General features: G+C 35.5%; 1 protein-coding gene across 1 annotated transcript in view; it reads right to left on the bottom strand.

The window, feature by feature from the left end:
• Positions 1 to 7,307: 7,307 nt before the first annotated feature.
• The window catches only part of KCTD16 (potassium channel tetramerization domain containing 16), a 183,170-nt gene continuing 168,164 nt past the window's right edge, over positions 7,308 to 22,313 (bottom strand). Inside the window, exon 3 of the mRNA XM_026685482.2 lies at positions 7,308 to 13,327. Coding sequence (XP_026541267.1) covers positions 12,876 to 13,327 — 452 coding nt within the window. The 3' untranslated portion in view covers positions 7,308 to 12,875. The remainder of the gene's footprint in view (positions 13,328 to 22,313) is intronic.

The raw sequence follows: 22,313 nt of genomic DNA, 5'->3' as shown, positions 1-22,313 counted from the left end.
CCTTTCAGAAGATACATGAGATGATCTTTGTTCCAGTAATTAAATATATGGCAAGTTGCAACTTGTAGTTCTCTAGTTTCATAATATTGTTGCTGTCATTAAAGTACCATAGCAGCAATAGTGTCTCTTTTTAATAGCTCACTGGTGGCTTTTTTTCCATATTGAGTGATTCAAAAGAGAAAATAGCATTTCTCGCTCACTGGTGGAAGAACATTTTACATCAGTATGTGGTTATAACTAGGAAATGTATCAAGTTAATGGTCTAGTACATTATATATTCTACTTCCTTTGTGGAACTTTTTTGCTCAAGATTTTGTCAGTGACAAGGAAATACAAAAATCAAAACCCACATTCTTTTTTTTTTACTTAATACAATTTAAAATAAAAACAATGACTGTTACATTTGTCAGAGTCATAGCAGTTTTTTATGTATATTTTCTATTCACACACTGCAGAATATTGCCAAGTAACCTCACCGGGGAGACTGACAACATGTAAGTACATGCATTCATGTAAGATCATATTGAATGAAGTCTATACTGCATTAAAACATTCATTTTTAAACACCTTCCAGTATAATTGATCCATTTTAAAACTTTTCTTCTTCTCCCCCCCCCCCCCAACATTGGTGTTTTGAGTTCATTCAACTTTTTTCTTTAAATCCACAAGTACACAAAAAATAACCTGTAAACAGTTTTGACATGACACTTATATACAAAGTGAACCACGTAAGAAAAAAAGTCAGAGGTAATTCAGTGGGTATCACTTGATACAGAGCAAAGTGCAACAGATCTACTCAGCCCATCAAATCCATGAATTGAAGTGCTCACAGGAGGTTGGGGAGAGGGAGAATTCATAACATGAGCAAGGCCCCGTATAGATCACAATATCACAGAAGTCACAAAATAAACATCAATTCCTGTGTTCACTGTGAAAATATTGCACTGTATATGCATTGTTGTATTTGTGTATAAATACCTACGTAGGAAATATCAGTCACTAGTATATGATTAGAGAGCATTCTGATTTTTTTTTCTTTACCATGTGAAACGCTTTCATAACTTACCCCAAAATCTACTACTTTGGATGAACTGTATCAGTAGAAATGCCAATTGGATGTATGAGGAAAATTGAACATTGAAAATAACAATTCTAAAGATCCATTCCTTCTTGTACTGTAAGTTAACACTTACTCTGCTCTTTACAATTCATTCTAAATTTTTATACAGATCTAATACAGACAATCCAAATTTCCATCCTTTCAGTGGCCCATTATTAGCATAACCTGATGACATTTGCTCTTTTTTGTTTGTTTGCTTTTCTTTTTAAATTATGATATCTATCATCCCTTACCTGATTTTATGAGAATTTGAAATAAATTGAGATGTGTTTACCCCAAAAGTGATTGTATATATGATTGAAAACATCCAGAAAACTTCGTTACTGGAATGTTAAGCTGTGAGAGATTGCTTATGCTATCAGTCTGATACCATGAAATATCTCTGGTTTAAATCCAAGTGAATATAGTAGGAGTTAACCCTAATTAGAGATTCTTAAGATTGGACTATGAAGGACACATCTGCATTTCATAATTTAACCAATAGTTGTCAAAGTCTACATTATGATAATAAACTGTCAGCATACTTATAGAGTTTATCTTGCTGATAAAGTAGAAAATGCCATGTACAAAAATTAAAAGTTCAAAATTGATTTCAACAGCACCATCATAATTCATGCTAAATTTAGGAAGATTCATTTCCATCTAAAATGAAACCTCACTTTTAACAAATTTCTCTTGGTATTTCTCAGTTATCAGTTTGACTTCCCTCAAAATTCTTCATATTCTTTTCCTGAACAGTAGCACCCATTTTATTGTGAATTATAATTGCTTTGAACTCAAGTGGCAATTGTACTCTCACATTTATCAATCTTTTCTATAGCATAAAGGGTTTCTTCACCAGCCTAGTTTCTTGTTAGAATGACAAGAGCTATAGAGAAGAAATGAGAGTTCTTTGTAGATCATATGACAATTTGTACAAGTAATCTATGGCTTCTGAATAGTCTAATTCAGTGTTGCTCAATGTTGGCAACTTTAAGATGTATGGACTTCAATTCCCAGAATTCCTCAGCCAGCATGGAGAATGGTCAATGTTCTAACCTGGTCTATGCCTTCACTGATCTAATCCTTCAATGTAATAAAAACTTGGAGTTGTTCAGTTAGGATTCTTTGAATTGGTCTGAATCTGCCACAAAACTTCATTTTAAGTAGAACTTCATAATAACCCTACAAACAAATATTCTAGTGGTAGCTTCACAAAATAGAGCTGCATATTCATGACTGACAATGGGAACTATTAAGAAAGAGTTAGAAAGAGAAAGAAAAAGAAAGACATTTGAAAGAGAGAAAGAAAAAGAGAGACATTGGAAAGAATAGAGATCACCATCACACTGGGCTTGTTTATTGTATTTCCTCTTATATTTCTTGCTTTCTTAACCAAATTGTTTAATTCAGTGAAAAAAGCATACAGCAATTTAGCCTGGCTTTACTGAATTTCACCATCACATTCAAAATTGTTCTCTGATACCTTTAATAAAAATAAAATATAACAAACTCTTAAATAATGTCTCTTATTCAGAAGGATGAATGCATAACAGCTGGGTGTAAAAAATTACATGCTGCTTACCAGCCTTCTCTTAGTAATGTTGAATAAAATCTTGGTGAATGCTGAGAAGCCTGCTAGATTACAGTTTACCAGAGAAGATTGACAGCAGTAGATCCAGCTTCTACTTTCTTTCCTGAATTAGATGTTTGAAAAAGATGTATCAGAATGCTAAGCTGGTAGTTGGATTGTACTAGCATAAATCTGAGCCTGCAGTTTTCCAGATCACAAGTTTGTACATTTCTCCTAAACTCAACCTTCTGTCTTAGGTAGCCTTTCTCTAATATTGGCAATGTGCAAAGGAACCAGTTACATTTTTTTTTTATCACAAAATAAAGAACTGACATGTTCTTGTTGGCAGATTTTTTATCACAGAATAAACAACTGACTTATGCAATGAATTCTTGTTATTTTGTTTGTCAAAACAAATTGATAATACCTGTCATGGAAAGCATCTCCAGGAGATGTCTGTTTTAATCCAACATAATTGGCTGCCTGAACACACACATGTACATCAAGAGTCAGTTGGCATAGAAGTAATAGAAAATAAATCAATCAAAATGTGATGCAGAAATTGGCAAGAATTTTGTGTTGTGTACAAAACAAAATGTTGAATATTTATGAATTGAATAAAAAATGTAGGAATGTATAACTGATCAATCTTTGTATCTTAGCTCTTAATTTATACATTTTATTTTATTTCATTTTATTATGTTATTTCCTGTGTAAATAAATAAATAAATAAATAAATAAATAAATATGAATGAGGATTTATCTCTCTCTCTCTCTTTCTCTCTCTCTCTTCTTCTCAAAAGTCCTTTAACTTTAATACTATAATGCAATAGACAAATTGATAGTTAAGTACAGCGCTTCCTGTGGAATCTGTACAGGTAGATGCCTAATTCATTTATTTGTCAGTTTAGAAGTGAGAGGTCATAGAGCTGGGATTTCAGCAGACAAATGAAAGCAAGTGCAGTAGAAAGCAAACCTAATCAGATTTTCCTATTACTTATCAAAGTGCAGCAGTACATTTTTCCAGTGTAGAGATTCATAATAATATTCTTTTTAATCATGATTTACAAATACACATTTGCTTTTTGAAAACTAAACAAAGAAAGATCCATTTGGAAATTGAAATAAATTTTTAAAAGTTGTTATTTTTACTCCTCCAGATCAAAGTGAGCATTATGAGGAAAATACAACAACATAACCTTAAAAAAAAAAGAAAGAAAACTGATTTCTTTCTATCATACCAAAAAACAAATGGACTCCTTTCTAACTACTTTATCACTTGGACATACGTTTTACTAAGATGGCATCTTCATTCACTTCACCCAGAATGTAGCTGAAGCTTAAGCAGAACTATTTAACATTACAGGAGGAAAAATAGATCAATCTTTTAATATGTTTTCCTAACATTAAATTGGGAGATTGGGGATAAGCTAAAACAGCACTGTTCATGGTCTGATGATATAAGGCAGCCTCTCCCAAGCTGGATCACTCATGGCCTTTGGTAGGCATGTTTAACAATTCTGGGAATTGTATTCTCAATGCATACGAAAAGCACTAGGTTAGAAAAGGTTGACATAAGGCAAGCACTGGCATTTTCAACTATGTCCAAAGTTCCTAGCAACCTACAAAAACTAGATATTTCTTTGGATATGGTTATCAGGTATATTAAATTATAGATTATACTGAAAAACATATGAGCATCTTTCCACTTGCAGAAAAGGGCTTTCTCTTGTTCTTTTCTCTCTTGTGATTTCATTATCACTTTTCCTCTGTAGGACTGGCATTTCATATTGTGAGTAAGAAGTCACAAATCTGGAACTGATTTGAGAGCTAGAGGGAGAAGATGGGTGACACTATATGTGTAGTTGCTTTATAAGAATTATTATTGCAAAGTGCTGTTATTGCTTGGTTTTTCCACAGCTTGAGAACTAATGGAAGGTTCCAGAGAAGCAGTTCCAAAACAAAATTTGGGCTATCAATTACATCCTGTCTGCTTCATCATAATCTCTTTATAATAAAGCTATAGTGACCTTCCTAAACTGAATGATTTTCCATTTCCAACAGTCTAATAATTCATGCTGTCTTATATTTATGGGAATTTAAGCTCTACATATCTGGGGAGCATCAGGGTCAGGAAGACCAAGTTACAATATAGGAAAGGATCTGATTATTACATTATTATTATAACTACTTATTATGTAATATATGTAAACATATGCATATTATAGCCAATCATTTGCTTGAAGATGTTCAATTAGCATGGGTTTTATACACATTTTATCAAGTCATCTATGGAGATTTCATTTCAACCCAATTATTTATTTCCACACAGTTTTTTTTTTGCCTGTAAGGGTTTACCTGTCTTTTTGCTCCAATGAATAAATATTACATTAATGAACCTTATCTGAAGAAATTCCAGTAGAGCTCAAAGAAAGCATGAAGTTCTGTTTGCATGAGCTATATTTTCCCTATATAGATTGCATAATGCTGAATATGCAAACATACAACATACATACTGTATACATAAGTCCCATGTTAAAATGAGAAAACTATTTGCTTAGTTTATAGCTGATTGGAAACTTAAACCAATTTCACAATTATAAATCAGTCATATGAACCATAAATAAAATTACCATGTGGAATGTGCACATTTCCAAATGTTACAGTGTACTTCATCTATTAAATATTATATTAAATAAAAGTTTGGATAAAATGAATATATTCATTAAAATAATGTTCACACTTCCATTTTATCAGGGATAATTGTTTGCATAATCTGTGAATTTTAGGTAAACTGCAAACAAAATGCATGTTTGGAGAAATGAACAAAAATATTTAAATCTGTTAGAGCACTTTTTTTTTTAAAGTAATATTTTCAAATTTGATAAATAGGGCTTTAGAGTTTTACAAAAGTGTGGATCTATGAAATGCTGAAACTCTCACCCATCCCTAACACACACATTTGAACTTATACATTAAACTTTAATGTATAAGTTTAAACTTTAAGATCATTTGTGAAATGGTCTTGGTACAGGACAATAACTATTTCATCTAAAGTTGGGGAAAAGACCCCATAAATCAAGTCAGTCACAATCTATTTCATGGAGCTTCTTTTTTTTCCTATGGATATTAATAACTTTACTATCTTGTGTAAATGAAACCCAGTTCTACTCAACTACAGGGGAAAAAAAGACTCAGTTCTTGCTGGATAATATATCATAGCACAATATCCTGTAAGCTTGTCTGGTTTTTTTTTTTTTTAAACTATGAGAAGAATTTTGCTCTAGGTGAGATTTCAGTGTTTCAGCCATAACAAGGTTCAGAAAAAGAGAAATAGTCCGTGCCTCATTGACAATCCAATATATGAAGTGTAAAATAAATCCCTTCTGAAGCGTTGCTGAGTGTAATAACCACACATTCATTTTTCTATATAATTTGCTATTAAGATAAATTAATGCTAAAATGTTTTCTTTGAGGCATGCAATGGAGAGAACTGGGACCAGATAATCCTAAAAATGACTGATTCTTGTCAAGAACTTTTCATAATAGATTAGGCTAATTTCTTAGTTTCTGTTATTCTTCAATGTCTACTGCTGAGGAGAACCACAGTTTCTTCAAAATGGGAGGATTAAAGAGAGCTCTGCTCTCTTTAATCATCAAAAATCACCTTATATACATTTCTTATTCCAGTTTAGAACCTGGTTCAGATCTGTTTAATATAATATTTGCCAAAAATTGGAAAGAAGGAGGGCAACAGCAAGAAAAAACTGTGTTCAACCTCAGCTGAAATGGGAACTGGCTCAGAATTTTATTAGAAGCCAGCATAATCCAGTAAATGCAGTAAATTAACCATATGGACAAAAATTCAAAGTGGAATAAGATGTTCATCAAAGATGTGGGAAATTATGGTTCAGTGAAGTCAGCCAGATGTTGAGGTTGGATTTGGCATTTTTGTCTACCTATTGAGTCCTTTCCAAGGACCTGGAGTAGGCCAACGGTATTATAGATATCATCACAGTATGTAAACTGTGCTAATAAAGTTGCCTTCTTGCAATTGACCGATGGTAATTTTGTCAAAGCCAATGGAATTCAAGTGGTGCTTCAAATGTTTTGGGATTACACACAAGGCACATATCACTATTAATATATATTTGCTTTCTTTTGCCACAGTCATTTTCTACTTCTATTTGTGGGTCTTTGTATTTTGTAATTTTATTCAGTTCTTTCTTTTCTATTCTTCTCTCTCCAGGCACTGCCCTGTGCACTATCTAGACTTTTTCCTGTTTCTTATCAACAGTTGTTAAGTCTGGGTATCAGCTATTTGTATGCTCAAATTCTAAAGTCCCACTTGAATTCTTGCTTGCAGGCAAATTATGTTTCTTGCAGATCTTCCAATGCATAATTGTTGCTACGTTGCCTTGCTGTTTGTTTGTAGTCCATTAATGGGATGATTTGCAGAAACTAACTAGGTGGTCTACTGTTCCTACAGCTTTTTTGCTTTCTGTTGTTGTCTTCTCAGTTCTTGTAGGCATTTGTTCTTAAGGTGCAGCCAGAATAGGCTCCTCCAAGAGCAATTTTCCTGCTCTTAGCCATTACTGTTATCTCCTTGGCCTACTAGCTTTTTAATATACTGGCATGTAATACTTTTCCTTGCCATGTCTCTTTTTCATTCTTCATTTGGTCTTTTTTTAAGGGCAATTTGGTCTCTCTAGTACTCAGTAAGCCTTTGTAGTGTACTAACTTCATTGTACCATATGACTATTATTAAGTGTTGTACCTTATAATTCTTGATGAACATATTTTTTCTTTTATGTACACTGAGAGCATATGCACCAAGACAAATTCCTTATGTGTCTAATCACACTTGGCCAATAAAGAATTCTATTCTATTCTATTCTATTCTATTCTATTCTATTCTATTCTATTCTCTATTCTATTCACTCACGTTGGTGCATCTTCTTCACTTTCCTTCAGATATTTTCCAATGCACTTTTTCTACTTCTTCAATTGTCTGGTGCACTTGCAACATTCCATACCCACCTATTTTCCTTAGCAAGTAGAGTCAGAATAACAGAATAACAGAGTTGGAAGGGACCTTGGAGGTCTTCTAGTCTAACCCCCTACTCAAGCAGGAGAACCTATGGTTGTCCAATCTCTTCTTAGAAACCTCCAGTAACGAAGCACCCACAACTTCTGAAGTCAAGCTGTTCCGCTGGTTGATTGTGCTCACTGTTAAGAAGTTTCTCTTTAGGTTCGTTCTCTCATTGATCAATTTCTATCCATTGGAAACTAATCTGTCAACATTGCTGCATGTCTGAAGGGCATGATTCATTGTCATTATTTTTCTGGTCTTTGTATTCAGGACTTTTAGTTCCGTTTGACTCCAGTCCTCTATTCCAGCTCTGTATCTAATAGTTAAAATTGCCCAGCTGTTAATTGCCTCAATGATAGTTCTTTCATGGAGTTTGGGCTTTAAGAACTGATTCTCTCTAATGACCTATTATTATTATTGTTATTGTTGTTTGTATAGAGGGCAGTGACAGTAGGAGTATAGCAGACTTGCGCTTTACGGAGACTGCTCTTTTAGAAAAATGCTTTAGAAAAAACCAGATGAGTCTAAGTTTGCCTAAATGCCTGTGGATAGGTCTAAACCCCATAGCAGTCAATTAGATTTATTCCATTATAAGATTTGTTTATAGACTTCATTAGAAATGGGTTCCTATGGGTTTGAGCATTGATCATTAAGACAAGGGCACAGTTTGCTACTTTGACCTTATATCCCAGCAGCCAAGATTAATTAGAGGGGGAAATCCAATACTGCCCCTCCCCAGTCCAAACTTCTTAATGACCTCTTAAGCTCAAATATTAATGAGACAAATATGAAACGTGACTACGTAGATGTCAAATCTCAGTTTGTTACTAAAAGTTTTGGGCACTTGTTCATGGCTACTGTTTTGGGTCAATTCAACTGCCCTATTTCCATTTGCAAACTAACCTTTTATTGATTTCTTTTCATAGCTTTCAGGACTTCCATATGCTTATTTTTAAACAATTTATTTCTTATTCTTGCTTGCTGTTTATGTTGGTATTGATTTTGTGAGCCACTTTGAGTCCACAGTGGGAGATGTGGATGTGGAATATAAGCTTTTGAAAACATAGCATTTCGTTTATCTATTTCACTTATTTCCCCATCCCAAATAGTGAATACCAATACTGATGGTTTTAGTTTTCTGATCGCTCCCATTTCCAGTTTAAATTTTAATAACTTTATATTTTCAATGTATTTTTTTTAGTTTTATAACCTGGTGAGTTTACAAGGAAATGTGTGTGTGTGTGTGCACAGATTGCACATCTGAATTTTTACTGTATTGTTATACAATGATTGCATTCTTTCTTCTCTGATAATATATAAACTGCATTCTTTAAAAATGACCTTAAAAGGTATGTTATGATGCATTTTTTTCCTATCATATTGATATCAAGACAAACTTTCCTGGCATGCCTTTTATTCTAATGTTACTCTATTAGCCATGGCCAATAAATGCTAACATTAGTTTAGCTTAACTCCTTCCTTTATTGGGCAGGGTCATATAATAGAATCTCCCAATGATGCAGACCCCTGCAAGTTGCAGATATGTATGTAAAGACCTTCAACCAAAATAACACCAACAAAAACAATAAAAACAATAATGAGAACATCATTTCAACAATGGTGAGTGATCCAATGTAGATAGTATAATTCACTATTGAAGAAATAGCAGTATTGTAGAACTACAGTACTCAATAGCCCTCCAGGATAGCTAACAACAGAGGATGCTGACAGCCTTAAATCAGCAACATCCAAGATCAGCAATGTGGCCATCTTTGGATAACAGTATTAGATTATGAGACCCAGATTCAAATCTCCCTTTGCGTGGCCAGTCCTCTTCTCCTAGCTTACCAAAGGATATAGGGAGATGGAAGAATCATGAATGTTACAAATGATAGGAAATATAGTCTTTACTATAATATTTAGATGTAACTTGTTGGTATTGAATTGTGGTAAGATTTTTCCACTTTGAAACTTTTCTATGTCTGTGTATGCATTCACATGAGTGCACCTCCCAGTAGTGCAAGAGAAGTTGAGAAAGCTCACAGGAAAAGCTGTTTAATTCAGCTGTTCTTAACAGCACTGTCTTTTAGAACTTTACCTGGACAAACATACCCACTGAATTCAATTGGATTTAGTTTCCAGTGGTTTGCCACGGTTAATGTATCAACTATAGGAATATAGCTGTGTTCTATATACAGAAAAGCTACTATAGTTGAGTGAAAGGCAGGTATGATCTAGCTAATTATCCTTTCAGACTGTCTGATAATCTTCCCTTCATCAATAATTTACTTGCCAAACTCTGGAAGAAAAATCGTACTTACAGAGCCAGAAGACATGGCTTAAGCCCTGCTCAAAATAATTTATAAACCTATATAGTTTAAATTAGCATTGTAGACATTCCATAGAAAAAAAATTATATGATGAAAGATATTGTCCAAAGTATAGATGATAATATACCTTAGAGCTTCCAGACAGATTTGAGAGGGGGGTGGATTCCAGAATGCCTGGACTTAATTTAATTCATGTATCCCCCTGTCAATTAAATCAATATAAATTCAATGTCTCTGGTATGAATATATAACTTCTTTAACATGTTGTTAAAAATGTTGCTAATGCTAAATATTTCTTAATATGAGTGCTTCCACAAAATTACAAGAAATGAGAGGGAGTGAGGGGGAGGAGGAGGGAGAGAGGGAGAGGAAGGGACTTAATTTATGACCGAGCTCAAGACGGGGTTTCCCCAAAATGTGGAAAGTAATTCCCATTAGCTATGAAACTCATTGGTTTATCTCAGAATAGGCTATTATCATATTCTTACCTCATAGTATCAGCTTTTTAAAAACAAATGTGAGATAAAATAGCTAATAACAACAATTACCAGAACAAACTGATCTTAAAAGTAAATCTATTCAATTCCATGGGACGATTTAAATTTGATTGATTTCACTGGTGTAAGCAGAGAATGACTTCATATGTATCTTATCCTATCAGTATTATTATTCAAAACTGCATTTATGTCATAAAATTATTGATGAGCAGACAAAATAACAGTTATTTGTAGCCATATGATACCCTTTATATTTCCATGAAGAAATTTCTACTTTGTCTGGTACTTAGATGAGAGTCAGCTATGTAATATTTGAGCTTTCAACCCTGTTCTCACAGGGGAGTTCCTTCCTAAAATCACACCCACTTCCACAAAAGAAATATGATTAGTATCTTTGTCTCCTTCGTTAAATGCTCTGGATGCAGAAGATGCTCATTAATGAACTTTGTCTCCTTCAAGGGAATTTCTAGAGTGCCAAGCAGGCTGTTTCCATTAGCTGAGTGCATGTGGACTCTTTTCAATTTTTAATTTCATCTTCAGATGCAGGCAGCCAGAGTGCTATGTTGCCTGTCACTGGGGCAATCAATTTCCTGCAAACCACAATGCAAAATGCATCTTGTAATGTTAGGCATGTGATTTCTTCTAATGGCATCTGTTTTGAAGGGAACTGAGAGCCCGCATTTCCCAGTTTAGGGTTTTGTTTTGTTTTTTTACTGCAAGGCCTGACAAATTTATATAAATCAAAACTTAGCTGTTTGATTCTTGCTCCAGAAAGAGAAGGAAAAGAATCCACGTCCTCCTATTCAGTAATCTGCCTTCTTTTTCATTTTTTTAAAAAAATCACCTTTATATATAGAATATATGAGAAGCCTATGTTGAAAGGAAAACATAGCTAGCCAAAAGAGCCTACAATTTATAGAAATGCTAGCCACTGAAACATGCCAATAAAATACAATCATTGGGCACATTGGGCATTCTTTTATCTTTACCTGATATGCCAATGGGTAGGAGGTAAAAGATCTCCTGCTTAATTTCTGTATGCATATTCACTTTCTATTATAAACAGGACAGGGACTAGCAAAAACCAGTTGGCAATTCAGAAAACACATAGATCACATCTGTATATATTTAGAATTCCCACTAATTTCTTTTCAGCCATTGCCCCCCCCCCAATGAATCCCAACCAAGTTTTAAACTTCTCTGAATTTTTCAATTTTGATCTGAGCTTGTAGAAAAACAGCTAAAGGAAAAACAGGGGGAAACTCATTATGATTGCACAGAAATATTCAATTTCTGCATGCAGGTTTCAACTTAGTGCAGAGGCATCCAGCAGAAGCCATAGGTGGTCCCTTTAAACTTTAATAATAATTTTGAATGTGAGAAAAGGGGAAATTAGTAAATACTTGAGGAAAGGAACACCATATTAACTATACATGATTTTACTTAACTATAAAGAAATCCAATTTGGTCTGGTTCTCCCCATTCCTATTCCAAAGGACCAAAGGCTGAGCATGACTTTCAACAAGGAAACATAATTGTGATCACCTGCCTGCAGCTGGATTGCACCTGTGCTTTTTCAGATGTTTTTAAGCTGACAGACGCCTATGGCCAGAGATGTTCATGGTATGCAGACAAAGCAAATTCAGATGTATCCCCAGGTAGCAACAACAGAGTGCTCTCATACATACAAAAATTAAAATATCCAAAAGAACAATTCAGCCATCAAAAAAGAACAGACCAAGATAAATTGGTCGCCAAAGGATTGTAGTCAATATTTTTCAGAGAAAGCACAGTTAAAAGGTAAAAACAGTGTCAGAGAGACAGACAAGTATACATAGCCTCTCCTAGTGTAAACTGGAACGACAATTTCTTAATTTCAGAATTCTTGGCCTCTGCCTATCCTGGCCATGGATAAATAATGTTTTTTAAAAGATTTCAGGAATGCATGCAGCTTAAAAAATCATCACCTGCCAGGATTCTGCCTTGCTTTACCTCTCTAATAGATTGGTGCTGCCATAAATCATAGTGTAAATGATCTTTAGCATTTGATTTCAATGTGCAGGTGGCACTGCAAGCATTTGATGTATGTTAACAGCCTAACAAATGAATGCATTGTTATTCCTCCTATCTCATTTACATGGAACTAGAATTGCTTTGGTGAAATAGGCAAATTAGGCAGGACATAGCAATGGGTTCTTTATGTGTGAATTAAGTTATTATTATTCTTTCTCCTCATCCTATTTCTAAAGATGCACAGGTGATTTTCCTTGGTGAAACCCCATTCCTATAGATGATATTTTCGTAAAAGTTCAGATTGCCAGGGATGTTTTCGTTCTGGAAACCTGTCTGGGATTTTGATTTTGAGAAAATCCTGGATGCATTTTTCTAATTCTTCCTCAATTGAGAGCTTTTCTTTCGCTGCTTTTTTTTTGCTAGAGTTGGATTCTCTAGAGCCAGAAGTTAGAGTTCGGAGCAGGTCACTTTTCCTCCGGATTTCAGACTGCTGAAGGAGCTGCACAGGACCTTTCTTGATTGGTCGATCCAGAGTCTGTATATTGGATTGGCGAGTGACTGGGCCACAGATGACAGTCTCTTGAGGGGAGCTGGCTTCTGATTGGCTGTCACAGCTAGAGGTGGAGAGTTCATTGCAGGATGTGCCACTTTCGCCTTCTTTATCACCTTTGCCATTTTTGCAACAGCAGTCACAGTGTGAGGATGACCATCGTGATGGTTCACCTGGGAGGACAAACAAAGGGAACTTAGACTTGCCAAGAAACGGCCATAAAATGCATCTTTTCTTCTTTTTTTTAACCTATTAACACATTTGGATTATATAGCATTGAGTTCACCTAGGATTTTGGAAGCAAGATAAATATAAGCAGTGAAAGAAATAGTGGGCAATGAAAGTTCAGAAGTGTTGGAAACAGGAATAAAGAATTATCTGGAGGGCTAGAGAAATTGGTTCATTCATCTTATTCTGGAATACGGCAGATGGCTTTCAAGTTTTACAAAAGTTTGTATCAGATTAGTACAGGAAGTCAGAAACTTTGGACAATAAGCAACCAAAGGACTTTTTTTTTCACTGATATCATTTCACTTCATACTAATATTTTCACTAGTAATATTTATTAATGCCTTTGGTGGTATGTCAGATTTAAGATAAAGACTGAAATTCTACAAGGGAAGTTCTTTGTGTTTTACAAGAACTATGTATGCAAGTATTACATACAAGTTCCATTTCACTCAACAGAGCTTGCACATAGATAATCATGCACAGAATTGTAGTCAGAAGCCCTAAACAGAACTGTGAGGTTTTGTTAGCAATGTTAAAAGCAAAATATAAATAAAAACATTCATTTCCTGCCATTTCTATGGATTACCAGCATAACTATATTTCCTTCTGAAAGAAACACTAAATTAATTGTGGATTTAAATATCACCTATCGTTAAACAACATTTTCATTTCCCAACATGTAAAGGTCATAAACATCACATAGATTAAGCCAAAATTAATTCCAGTTGTTGAATATTGAGGACAATTAGGGCACAGGGTTGATAAATGAAAATTGAGGAAGGTGAGATCACTTTGCATACAAAGGCCATTTCAATCGTTCTGTAAGATTCAGTGTGATTTACACAAGCAAGCAAACAAACAATCCAGAATCAGATATTGTTGGGAAAGTGTACCTTTAACTACTAAAAAGTAGAAAATGGGTTCAATCCACACCTTAGTATCAATTTTTATTTTTTTATATGTAAGATTTTTTACACGGAGGAGGAATATGCTGGGGCTATATTTGGTAAAGGAACAAATATGCTTCTCATCTTTTGATGTTACAGTTGTATCCTTTGTTGCATGCGGCCACTAAAAGTTTTGTCTTAGTTTCTAGAGGCCATAATTTTTTTTTATCAAAATGCAATACACACAAACATGCGTACATACATACAGATGTATATAATTTTACCTAGCCTTTCCATCCATTGGACATTTTTAAACAGTTGAGAGATAAAATAAAATAAAACATAAGCAATTAAAAAGATATATCATTAGTTGTACAAGTTGTACAACTGATCATTCTGTTTAACCTAAGTAACTAATTTATCCAGTCACAGCAATACAAAATGTAAGCTTCATTTGTATGGATAAAGAAGGGTGAAATCCATCACCATGGTTGTATTATAGAACCACAAGAACAGCTTTTATACACCCACAGTGTACCCTCCCAAAGGTCCCCCAAGTCTTCACAGCAGATGGTAAGAGTGTATTCAGAGCTTGTAGAAGCAGAAAGTTTGATGATGCAAGTCGAATTTCACTTTTGTGATATCAAATTCAACTTTGGCCTCTTAAATTAAGAGTGTTAAAAACTTGTCAACACTTAACAGTTTATTTCTATCTTTTCTAGAGTAAATGCCCTTCATTCACTGAATTTTATTCCATAGTAAGGGAAGTAACATAGGAGTGTTCTCCTACAGTGAAAACTTTTATTTGGGGGGCGGGGGGATGTAAAAGGCTCAGGAATGTAAAATTTCTACTTGTTGTCTTTGTATATGTTTATATAAAAAGGATGGAGAAATGAAAAAAAGGAAGAATAACTGCATCACTGTCTGTGCTCTGGATGCCATGCTGTCTTCCTACTGGTTCCAGTGTCTGCCTTTTGCTTAGCTATAAAGTGGGGCACCTATTGACCCAAAGTTTTATGTGGGTGGTTGCATGGAATTTCCAGGAGATATAGAACACTTTAATCCAGATGTCCCATTTTAAATCACTGTGCTTCTATGGGCCAACCGTGTGGTCCTGTTACTATTTTTTCACATGCATATATTGTAAATCTGAAGAGGATTTACAATAATTATTTTGAATTATTTAAAAGCACATGCAAAGCCTTGGCATACAATCAATTCTAAGTATCTTGTTCTACAGAATGAATGAATGATTTCAAGTATCCATATCACTTTTCATATTTTGGAGATATTTTACACTAGAAGCTACTTGCACGTATTAAGTATATACATTATAAAAAAAATAAGTCAGGTTTATTATTATTCTTTGTCTCTTGATCATGCCTATCCCATCTTTTCTCTTAAAAAGCCAACCTTACAGGAGAAAAAGCTGACTTTTTAACTTTCTGTTCATGTATTTATTAAACATCAAACAAACAATCACTCCCTTCCCACTAACACTTTTTCTGGTTCTCTGTGCCTGTGACACCTGTTAACAAAATATCCATCATTTACAAAAAATAGGTGGAAAACAACTTCTCTTGCTACTCATTTTTTCTTATTTACAATGAAGGAAACTGACAGTCTGTGAATTGCATTGCTAATTTAATTGATATACTTATTTTGAAACTCCTTCACTTTATGGTCTAGAGGAAAAGTCAATACTAGTTAAATTGGATTTTTATTTTTATTTTTTAAAAAATAAATCTTCCACTCCTGGAAGAGATATTACATAGAGAAGCGTAGTTAAAAGTAGACCATAGAAATTTTTGAAAAACATATTTATCAGCCTTATTGATTCACAAATCCTTAGTTCAAAGATGATATTTTTACTTAGTTCCAGCAGGAGAAACCTACCACTATTTAGTTTTTACTTGCAAAAAACGAACTGATTTAGAACATCAGGTAAGATTTGTTTCAGAAAGCAACCAATAAGAAGGACATTATTATTTCAGGAGAAAATAATATAAGAGCTGGATGTGATCAGGTTTTTGACAGATAAAAAGCAGATTTAAAAAATATATGTTCTGGTTCTTGGGAATCTCACACTCCACAAATCCATAATGGGATAGAATGAATTTTATTCATTCTATCAACATTCTATCATTCTATCACAACATAAAGCCGAAGATTTTTAATTTACCTGCTTCCAAACACACATTACAAGCCTAGAAAGCTTTACAAAAAGCATTTCTTTGTGAACCAGTTTCTAGAATCAACCTTCCCAGGTAGGCTAAAAATAAAAAAGAGCTGATGTCCAGATCCTGGCTGACCAATTACCTCAAGGAGGCATCAGGAATTTCAGAGGGCTAAGTAGAATTCCTCTGTTTGGTCCTTGGGAAGCAAAGTTGTGAAGTCCTTTAACTGAACTGAACTACACCTGTTGTTCAACTATATTAGAGCAGACACCAGTAGCTTCCCTCTTTTGTGGAACAGCTCCACCTTGGGGTTCATGGGTTCCTTGTTCCTATGTCCTTGATGCCAGCTTGCATCTTAACCTTGGTTCTTGGACTCCTTGACTACTGACAGTTTCCTTGGCTACTGCATTTTTGTTGTGGATACATTTATACCTCTAATCCTGTGCTGTTTTGGACTAAAGTCCAACTGACTAGCTCTCCCACAAGACTTACTGCTTTGTAAAGCTTTCTGGAACTTGTGTGCATTTGCACAAACCAGGCATCTGCCAGCCTTGGGCGTGACTGTTTGTTACTAGTACATTTTTGTGAATTAATATGTACAATGGGATGACCTGAACTGAAGTAAGCTTTGCAAATGAGTTCTCTAGTTTTTTTTTTAAAGGAGCCAAACATTCAGACTGCTTTCATCCTGTAGCTTGAAATAGTTTGTTGTTCCATCACTCAGTCCCTTCCAACATTTTGTGACACAATTGACATAATTTTAACTCGATTATGGCCTAAATCCTTCACAACATAAAGCCGAAGAATCATCTCATTCCAATGTGATCAGCCTATCTCATCAGCCTGGAAGAAGGGGCACGCTGCAGATCTCACCCATCAAAGAATTTCAGTCAGTGAGACCTAGAAGGAGCATCTATTCTTCCATGGCCTCTACTCTATGAATATTGCCATGCCTGTGGTAAGATCTGCCACCCTTTTGGCCTTCCAAAAGGGCATTAAAACCTGGCCCTGCCAATTAGCCTGGGTTAGCTCAGTAATGGTGGCAGTTGGTGAATTAACTGAAAAGGGGCTACCCTTATACTGATCTTGCCTTTTATTTTCTTGCTTTTGTATTTCAAAACAATTGCAATAGCACTTAGACTTATATACTACTTCACAATGCTTTACAGCCCTCTCTTAGCGGTTTACAGATTCAGCGTATTGGCCTCAACAATCTGGGTCCTCATTTGACTGACCTTGGAAAGATGGAGGGCTGAGTCAACCTTGAGCCAGTCAAGATCAAACTCCTGAACTGCTGGAAATCGGTAGTTAGCAGAATTAGCCTGCAATGCTGCATTCTAACCACTGCACCACCATGGCTCTTTCATGCTTTTAAATATTTTTTACATTTATGATATTTAAGTGGAAGTCACCCAGAGTTGCTTTTCAAAGTGAGATGGCAACATGTATTTGTTTGCTTGTTTGTTTGTTTAGCTATCAAATTTTGAAACAGCTCATTTCCCTCACAGAGGATGAACAATTTAATTAATAAATAATAGATAGATAGATAATCTTTTAACAGAGTAACAAAAATAATGTTAATCTGATAACAGAATTATCTGTTAATATCTGTTTCTTTGTGTAATTGTAAATACATGCTTATGTCATCTGGGATAGTATCTTGCTACATTGCTTTTTGCAAACCTTTTTTAAAATGGCGTCCAGCTTTTTTAAGCATCACTGTCTTGCCATGCCTCTATTGGTCTTTCAGTGAGACGTCTGATTCTATTTCACCTAGTATCAAATGATTACCTTCTGATTCTGTTGAACGCAGGGTCTGATTTTGTTCCCAATGATTGTAGCTGTTGTGCAGATAACCATCCTCCCTCCCAGCACTTCACTAACTGCTGATTGGCAGTTCTGGGAAATCATTAGTGCACTTGGAAGTTACTTTCAGCAGAAGAAAAAGAGGCGCTATCCAGCTGATTGGGAGGATGCCAGAGAGCACTATCTCGCTGGAGAAAGAGAGCTTTCTCAGCGAGGCAGTGCAAATTCCCCAAAGCCTCCAATTAGCTCTCAGGGATGTGAGATGAAAGTGGACTTCCTTAGGAGGAGGCTGTTTCCCAATGGTGAAGAAGCCCAGCAGAAGCAAGGCTGAGAGTGTGTCACACTCTTCCAATGTTTTGAGAAAGGGAGTCATGCAAACCTTGTAGCAGGGAATGCTGTCAATAAAGAAAGCCAATGATATGAAGCCAAAGCCTCACAAAACCTGATTGTGCAAATAGTTTATTCTGGCATTTATTTCATTGTTCAGTTTTATTCAATTTCTTTTTGGTGGGATAAGCATAATGGTGAAACAGTCTTTTCCTCTTTTTTTCACTATAAAATATTTTAGCTGCATATCATAGATTCAATGATGCAGCATATGATTTCTATGTATGTAGTTGCATCACTTTCTTTATCTTATTAGATTCCCACATGCTAAATTCCATATGTTTTTAGTTCTTTTTACTAGATAATGACAGTCACATGTACAGTAACAGATTTTCCATTCAGAGATTAAATCCTTTTAAGATCAAAAGTAAACAAAACAATTTGATTAAGATTCTTTTTTGTTTCAGTCAGTGTTGCTGTAGATCTATGAAACTTTCAGATTTCATAAATAATATAAAAAGGGAGCTACACACATCACTGCTTATGTAGGCCAAGTAAGTGATCTATGTATAATCAGAGCATGAACTCCCACATCACCCACAAGTGAGAGGGAAATGATTTCCTACAGCACAACTCTGTGTATGGACTATAGAGCAACAGAGTTATGAATACTTGAAAGGAAGCCTTTGATTTGACTAAGCTTTGATCAAATCACCCCATTGAATCATGAATTGAAAGTGGGGAATAGCAAGTTGAATCAGAGCTTTGCAGATCTGATGGCACTCCAGCTGCTTCTGGATTTGTCACTAACATTACAGGATGCTGGTGAATCACTGAGGGGATTGAAGGTGTGGTCAGATTCTTTGACACAGACATGAATAGCCAGCCAATGCATTTTAGCACCTCATTAAACTGGCTATCAGGGCAATTTTGGGGTGGAAGGCTAACACTGGGTTGTGCTTCATTTATTTTCCCAGCTGTCAAATTCTTTAATAAGGCCAGCTATAAAACTCTAACTTTGATGTCTTTTGTGCTAATGGAATCTTACTTTTCTGAGCTGGTCTTGGAAATAGAACTCAACAGTGCAACTCAGCTCTGAACATGGGCTCAAGGTTTCTGCACAATTGGACAGTTTTCAGTCGCTTGACAATCAATGAATGGGTGCCAAACCAATGCTCATCAGCACTGACCCAAATGTTTACTTTTCCTGTGCCAGCTTATTTCTTTGTGGCTTTGTGTAACTTACTCCACCATTTTTCTTCTGTATAATGAGCCACAAACCCCAACAATACCAGAACCTGCCCTTGATGTGGGGTCATTTCTAGAAGAAGCCAAGCTTTGCCAACCAGCCTGAAAAAAAAACAAAGGATCAGATGCTGGAAAACTAAAATAAATACCACACAAATACAAGTCAATCAACTTTATCAGGAGCTGGCTTTTACCAGTGTGTCTTGCTTATTTTGCAGTAAAATCTTGCACTGTGTTCAACAGATTTACTCTCAGGTAAATGGGCATTCTATAATTTCCTGTTTTAATTGATTATAGAATTTTTTGAATTTATATAGCTACACATCTCAACCACTAGGAGGCTCACGATACAAAATACATAAAAATATAGGCTATTACAGAAACATTACAACATAGGTCCTTGAAATCTACCTTCCAGGCAGAGAATTTAGACTAGGATCCTTCAGCATTGAAAATTCCCTGAAGGACTTTGGACCAGTCGCCTTCAGTTTAACTTACTTCGTAGGATAACTGTTGGGGGGAAATGGAGGAATAATAGAGTTGGAAGGACCCCGGAGATCTTCTAATCCAAACCCCTGCACAAGCAGGAGACCCTACACCATTCCAGACAAGTGACTGTCCAGTCTCAGGAAACTAATGCTACATGAACTTCTTGAATCTTTCAAAGAAAGGCAGGATATAAAACATATTACTGAACTAAACAAACAGGCTCTGATCCACACTGGGATCACTGAACACAGGAAAGGAAAGTTTAATATTTCTCAGTATAGGTGTTTGCCTCTTGTAATGCCTCCATAGTTCCATCAGTTTAAAAGAGAGGAAAGAAATCCAAATGAAAGTTAATGGAGGCTTTTCCCCCTGCAAAACCAAATAAAAAGGCTGTATCAGGAGTGAAAAGGCCGAGAAGAAAAGTTTTAATCCAAACTGAAGGCCCTGTATGGACTGCATACATTTTGTGAGGCAGTGGTTCATCTTTGATTCTTGTAAAGTGGCTTGATCCTTCAAGTACACAACATAGAAGGTGCAGAAAGGTTGGGAATAGACTTGGAGAGTGAGCGTTTTAATTCCTGATCAACTAGAGATACTCTAACTCAGCAGCCCCCAACTTTTTGGGCACCAGGGACTGGTTCTATGGAGAGAGGGTTTTCCACAGACCGGAGGGGGTGCAGTTTCACGTACTGCCTGCATCCCATGGATGGGCCTTTGCTTGTTTGCGTGGCCAGGTTTCTGGCCTGCCGCAGACTGGTGCCGGTCCACTGACCGGGGGTTAGGGACCCCTGCTCTAAATGTTTGCTCAGTATATAGCTGCCAGAGTTAAACGAAGCCACCTCCATCTGCATGCATAGTCCTCCTTGCATCTTTAAAGTCACATTGAAAACCATTCTAAGCAAAAAGCCTCTGTAGGCAGAACAAGAGAGCCACAAGTAACTCATGAGAAGTAAAATAATAATAGAAAAGATAACAAATAAAGTTTTGCAGAACAATGACAATGCAAGCTTTGTGGATTTTTTTAAATGGATGTAAAATTCTGAAAATCCACAATGATTTTGAATAAGCTGCAACTCTCCACACACTTATTTGAGAAGATAGGAGGGAAAATCCACCAAACTCAAAGAATACTTTGAGATAAATTTGCACATTTTCCACCTTGTTTCTAGATGACTTGAATTTCATGTGAGTGATATTTTTTTCCTTTTCTTACTACTGTTGCTATGTGAAATTCATCACTTATGCCATGACAACCTCATTATAAGATAACTAAATGAGTTAACTAGGATCACATATTAAGGAAACTTCAAGGAAGGGAATAAAGCAAAAGAAATAATGAAAATGTATAAAAAGGGTCAATTTAACTGCAAATCACAGAAACTGGAAGTGCAAACAGTAGTTAAATGAGTAGCACTCTCCCCATTTATCAAAAATCTCCATGATAAAATGCTTCCATGTTAGTAACATGCTGTCAGGCCTATTTTTAAATAGTATTCATGCTCCCTCCCCCTGTTTTGTCAAAGACCTTATTACCATACTGAAAATATAAAAGCAACTATATTCTTTGAAAAAAACTGAACAATAACCTGAAGGGAAATATTTCCACTGTAGGCTTCTTTTCATTACTATGTGCAACAACATGAAAACCAAATCTTGTTTACAAGGTCTTAATTGGCTTATTATTTATTTAAAGCGCTTATATCCTATTTTTCATTGGGAAGAGCAGGTTACAGGTTAATAGGAACAAACAAAGTGGCAACCTATAACTTAGGCCAGACTCAGAAAAAAATGCCATAGAGGCTGGGACTGCATTTATTATAAAAGCTTTAGCAAGTCTTAATGTGCTTTCCTTCTCCCTCCCTATGAACTAGGGAGAGGTTTTCTCAAACTAGTTTCTTGGATCAGGCTCAAGCTCTGCTTATCTGACTTGATAGTTATTCATCCTTCTGTCCTTGAAGGTCATTTCCTCTGTGCTCTACACAAAATATGCCATT

Source organism: Notechis scutatus, chromosome 2 (genome assembly GCF_049901735.1).
Source record: "Notechis scutatus isolate UNSWTSFEM ecotype Mainland chromosome 2, rNotScu1.2, whole genome shotgun sequence".
In the NCBI taxonomy this organism is placed as follows: domain Eukaryota; kingdom Metazoa; phylum Chordata; class Lepidosauria; order Squamata; family Elapidae; genus Notechis; species Notechis scutatus.
Note: the sequence above shows the minus strand (reverse complement) of the source record. Positions and strands in the feature narration are given on the sequence as shown.